This window comes from Oryzias melastigma, linkage group LG10 (genome assembly GCF_002922805.2).
Source record: "Oryzias melastigma strain HK-1 linkage group LG10, ASM292280v2, whole genome shotgun sequence".
In the NCBI taxonomy this organism is placed as follows: domain Eukaryota; kingdom Metazoa; phylum Chordata; class Actinopteri; order Beloniformes; family Adrianichthyidae; genus Oryzias; species Oryzias melastigma.
This window is the reverse complement of record NC_050521.1, coordinates 10494269-10500268: the sequence shown is the minus strand read 5'-3', so window position 1 is coordinate 10500268 and position 6000 is coordinate 10494269. Positions and strand designations below refer to the sequence as shown.

At 36.8% G+C, this 6000-nt stretch overlaps 1 protein-coding gene across 4 annotated transcripts in view; it reads right to left on the bottom strand.

Annotated features, from left to right (window-relative positions):
• The window catches only part of arhgef6 (Rac/Cdc42 guanine nucleotide exchange factor (GEF) 6), a 34791-nt gene that overhangs the window by 24499 nt on the left and 4292 nt on the right, over positions 1-6000 (bottom strand). For all 4 annotated transcript variants that reach the window (XM_024283396.2, XM_024283395.2, XM_024283397.2 and 1 more), the window contains exon 4: positions 2290-2408. In XM_024283396.2, coding sequence (XP_024139164.1) covers positions 2290-2408 — 119 coding nt within the window. The remainder of the gene's footprint in view (positions 1-2289; positions 2409-6000) is intronic.

Sequence of the window (6000 nt, the reverse complement as noted above, 5' to 3'; positions counted from 1 at the left end):
CAGCATCAGTCTTCTCTGAACAAATGTTCATACATCTAGACACAATTGTTATAATGTTGACTTATATATATAGCATTGAGGTGTGTAATAACCCGTTACATTCACTTGAGTAACTTTTTGTGAAAATTGGAGTTTTAAAGCATAAACCTAATCAGAATTTTCACTTAATTAAATTTAGGACAAAAAAAACAATAGGATTCTTACTCTGATAATTTTTTTTGTATTCATTTAATTACATTTTCAAGGTAAAATATGATTTTTATTCTTGGATATGTCTGGACAACTTAAAGATATTTAGAGAGTCCTTCAATTTTCATCATAGGTATACCTCAACTATGAGAGACAAATGATAAAATTTAATCCAGAAAATCATATTGTCTGATTTCTAAATAATTTATTTGTAAATTATAGTGGATAATAAGTATTTGATCACCTACAACAAACAAGATGTTTGTCTCTCACAGACCTGTAACTTCTTCTGTTAGAAGATCTTCTGTCCTCCACTCGTTAGCTGTATTAATGGTACCTGTTTGAACTCGTTATCTATATGAAAGACACCTGTCTACAACCTCAAACAGTCACACTCTAAACTCCACTACGGCCAAGACCAAAGAGCTGTCTAAGGACACCAGAAACAACATTGCTGACCTGCACCAGGCTGGGAAGACTGAATCTGTGATAGGTTGGTGTGAAGAAATCAACTGTGGGAGCAATTATTAGGAAATGGAAGACATACAAGACCACTGATAATCTCCCTCGTTCTGGGGCTCCCCATTTTGACCCTGTGGGGTCAAAATCATCACAAGAAGGGTGAGCAAAACTCCTAGAACCACACGGTGGGATCTGGTGAATGACAGCAGACAACTGGGACCAAAGTGACAAAGACTAGAATCAGTAACACACTACACCGCTATGCAGGGACTCAAACCCTGTAGTGTCAGACGTGTCCCCTGCTAAAACCAGTACACGTGCAGGCCCGTATAACGTTTCTAGAGAGCGTTTGGATCCAGAAGAGGATTGGGAGAATGTCCAATGGTCAGATGAAACTAAAATAGAACTTTTTGGTAAAAACTATACTTTTTGAAGGAGAAAGAATGCTGAGTTGCATCCAAAGAACACCATACTTACTGTAAAGCATGGGGGTGGAAACATCATGCTATGGGGCTGTTTTTCAGAAAAGAGACCAGGAAGACTGATCCGTGTAAAGGAAACAATGAACAAAGGGTAACGAAGGAGTGGCTTCTTAAGGAACATTTCAAGGTCCTGGAGTGGTCTAGCCAGTCTCCAGATTAGACAATGTGATTTCCTGGATTAATTTATTTATTTCTCATAGCTGAGATTCACCTATGATCAAAATGACAGGCATCTCTCATTTTTTAAGGGGGAGAACTAGCACAATTGGTGGCTGACTGAATACTTTTTTGCCCCACTGTAATCATGAGATAATTGTATAAAAAAATTGATTTCACTGTTAACCAAAATCAACATATCAGTGCCTCCAAGAAATCTAATGTTGACTATAGCAGCAGTAAACTAAAGTTGAATTCCTTTAAATTAATCTCAATTGCATCCAATGCTGCTTCCTAAATAAAAGAGAGAAAAAGGTAAACAATTGGATATTCTTGAAAAGTCTGTGCCTGCCACATTTGAAAAAGACAAATTTAGATAAAAGTTTTGTCGTTTGAAAATAAAAATAAATATATTAAAACTACTACTCATTACTCAACTCATTTTTTAGTATTTTTTTCACTTTAGTATTTATTCAAATGTCTACTTTTTACTTCTACTTGTGTAATAGTAATTGAAAGTAAGGCAACTCTTACTTGGGTACAAATTGTGGATACTGTACCCATTTCCAAGGTTGTACCAGCACAAATAGCATCACATGTTTAATTCTGTCCCTTTTATGTTTATCTCATTCTGTCAAAACGGTCTGGACACTAAAAGCTACCTTAAAACCACAATTATGACAGCTACGAGCCATTCAAAAGCTGCTCTGCAGGTGAAAAGTTGTCTGGAAAGTGACACGTCCTTTGTGTTTTTAAATGGTGCACACTTCTGTGGACTGAGATAAATCACTGTATAAATGAAGCCAATTAAAGCTAATTGAAAGCTGTTTTTTTTGACAGTGGTCTGCATTTTCAGCTCACATAGTGAATTTGCAGGATGCTTTGTTGAACTGTTTTGTTGTCTGAATGCTACAATCAATTCAAATAATCTCAGTGAAAATATTATGGTTTTATGTGTGTAGGGACAGATTACACATTAAAGGGTAAGAGTCTACTATACCCCTGATTTGGACTGTCTTCTTAGAGAGCCTTTGGATTTGATGGAGGCCTGAGTGTGTAAAGAAGTCGCCTGGTTAGGAGAAGACGAAGCAGACTGTGGACATCTCTCAACAGCACAGTCTGTGGACACACAAAAACACGAGTTTTTAGTATAGACACACACCATCATCATCATCAGCACTACAGGTTATGCATGAGGACATACTGGGAGAGCGGACGGCGTGCTCATGACTCATCAGAACACTGTCCAGCACTGAAGGCCAGTGGGCACGCATTTCTATATCCAGAGCGAACAATCAGATTTAATCAAAACGGACAGATTCTGCCAGAAAAGGAACGAGAACACCGAAAACGACCTCTGAGTAAACAACCCCAGATGTTAAAAATGCGAGGATTTTAGCATCAGAACATATAATCTCAGGAAAGTTCAGCTTTTGTCTTTTTTTGTTTGATTTCACCTTGATCCTATAGATCTATTCTTGAATTTCAAACTCAAAACAAGCTCAAAAAGGAAACATTGTTTAAAAAAACATATATAAAGCAAAAAAACAAAGCAATGATCCTTAAAGAAAAACACAAGATTTTGCTTCTCTGATCATTTTTATTAATTTTGAAAATATTTAGGCTTTTTTCCTATCACTCCACCTGTAATCAGATTAGCCTGAGCCAGTTCATATTTTTAAGAAAAAAAAAATCTGTTAAAAAGAACAAAATCATCTAAACTGTCCAAATCGTTTGTGTAAAAAGTAGGTGTTCTAAAAAACAATGATGATTATTAGGACAAAGTTTGTTCAGAGCACCAGGGATTTAATAGAAACTCGCCAATGATTTGTGACCAGGACTGCTTGCGAGGAAGTAAGCCTCTACTGATATCCCATTATCCCTGTGTTTACACTTATAGCCCCTCACACCCCCAAACTAACGTTAGCGATGCAACACAAACAGCGAACAGTATCAGAGCTATCCAGACGTCCAGCTCTGCGTCATCTGGCAGGTTGGATGAGGAATATGAAGACTTTCATTGATCTATTTGTCTGCAAGTGGATGCATCAGAACGGAGCGGAGCAAGGAGACTTTAGCCCACCCATTTCAGTTTCAATGTCACAACTTGGAGCTTTTTGAGACTACTTTTTTTCATCCTCTATGACTCATCAAGATTTGAATACAATTGCTACAAGAACATGTTAAAAACACAGAAAATTCAATATTCATTGAAGTGAGTCTTTCAGGTGGAGGTATGAATGATGGCTGTTGACAACTGCAATAAATCTTTTCTAGTAGATGGTCTTTTGTGGAACTGAATTGATGGTCCATTAAGCAGATTGATTGAATTAAACAACAATGGAAGGTTCTGTGCATGAGTCCAGGCCACTGCATCTGACTCAGACTTAAGCAAGTCAAAGATAGACTTGTAAGTGTGTTCTAGGTAAATATACTGTTGCATAACCAGTCATCTTCAGCTTACCACTGATGCTTTGGCCATTTTTCCAAAGCTTTTTCTGGTTCAAAGAAGAAATTATTGCTTCATTTACAGAAAAATCATGCAGCTACTGAAGCTATGCTGTTCCAGACTATCACACTTCCACCACCATATGTCAGCATTTGTGTGTTTTTTTATGTAAAAAGGTTGTATCAGATTTCTGATAATAGGTTTTACCTTCAGGCGTTATCTCATCAGGCTACAGAATGGCTGTGCCCTTAGAAGAATCCACACTTCTCCCAAATGCAAGTTCAATTTTTATTTTTATTTTTTTTCTGTTGTTGTAAATTGTGAAAGCATGTAGGTTTTTGCATGTTGTTCTGGGTTCTTTAACGAGGCCCTTGATGACTCACCGACTCTTATTTCGGTCCTCTGGTCACTCCTGTCCTTGGAGGCTCCACTTTGTTTCAATTAGTGGAAAATATGATTCAGTTAAGTCTCAGAATCTCATTAAAAGATTTGAAACTCTTATTAACCCGAGAGCACTATCGCCGGGTGATTTTCACCCGAGCAAAAGTGTTTACATTATTTTAAATTTGTTGCATTTTTTTGACTGTCATGGGTCCCTGGGTAAAGTCTCACGTGTCCCAGGAATGAGTGGACCAAAGGTCAAGTGTACAGTATCATTATTTGTTTTTTTAGGAATTTTCTTTTCTTCTCAAATTCCTATTTTTTCAGTCATTTTCAAGCATGTTCTTAAGATCTTCCTATGCTTTTTTCCCCCACTTTGTTACATAAAGCACAGTTTGAAATAAAAGAAAATTACTCGAATTTATCATGTGTTGTCATATCTTGATCTATTTTTTATGAGAAATACTTTTTATTGGGTATTTTATATCGGGTAAAAATTCCCTGACAAAAGTGATGGTGTAACTTTTTATAGCGAAAGTGTTAAACTCACAACTAATTTGGGTTTTTTTTTTGTTTTTTTGTCCATAAACTCTTCAAATATTGGCATAGTGTTCTGTTCGGACATTTTAGTGTGCTTCACTACATTATAATCGTCAGAAGACGTATTTACTCACAGTTTATTCATTCTCTTGGTGAGGGGAGACATTTTTTCTTAGACAAACATTATGTAATTTGAAAACTGTGTATAGACGGGATCATTGTGCAGCATAAAACTTTGTTCTAAATACATGGGCACATGCAAAATAAGAAAATAATAACATATTATTCTTTAAATCACCTAAAAATATTCTCATTTATGATTCAGACACAAAAAAATGAGATCTTGAGCTATAAGTTTCATTTTAGGGACTACGTTTGGATGAAAATTCTAAATCTGATTTATTTGACTAAAATGTAGCTCCTCTGCAGCGTCATTGCTCAGCCATCCTCGCAGGGAAACTTGGATCCATGCATCAGCTGCAGCCAGCTGTTGCCCAGTGGACACTTGCCAAGGTTTCAATTATGGTGAGAGGATTTATGCTGTTCACTGACACATGGAAACACTGCAAACCTTTAAGGAACATAGTTCTAAGACAGAAAATAATTTGATCCAAAAAGCTTGAATTAGTTACATTTATTGGGATGTCTGCACTTATTTAGCAAAAGAAAAAACGGGATCACTATTTTTTGGTGACAAATGTCTGGCTGGAAGGAAGCAGATGATTAGGAGTTGGTTTCATCTGGCAGAAATGCCAGAATGATTTACATAAGCCTACGTGAAAAAAAAGAGAAACGGCACTTGGTGGCAGTGACAGGTGAAGCTCATGGATCACACTCTCTCCATTTCTTACACAGCATGAAGTCTAACAAACCCTTATGTCAGCGCAAATCTGTGGTTAGTACTTTAGTTTTTTATGGATAGAATATTCAAAGCATTTAACGAAACAAACAGCTACACTGAGCAGAGAACACCACTGAATAACAGCAGCCTTTTGTGCTGATTTGTCTCTCCTATAAACTGAGACTAATCCGCCATAGCAGCTGCTGCTGGACATGCCTAAGCAATGAAAAGTGCATTTCAATTCATAACGTTTGACCTCACGACATTTCACTGGATGACATTTAAAAACAATAGGCATTAACAAGATCCTTATTAATGCTTTTTTTTGCAAAAGAGGAACGTCAGGAGGGAATATCATGCAGCGCTCCAACTAGTCCGACCATGAATTAATGACAACTCAAACTCTGAATTGGAATCTAACCTCGATGCGTAATACATTTCCACATTTTTATGGCCCCTTTTTAGCTAAATATGGTTTACGTGCTGAAAATGTGTAACTA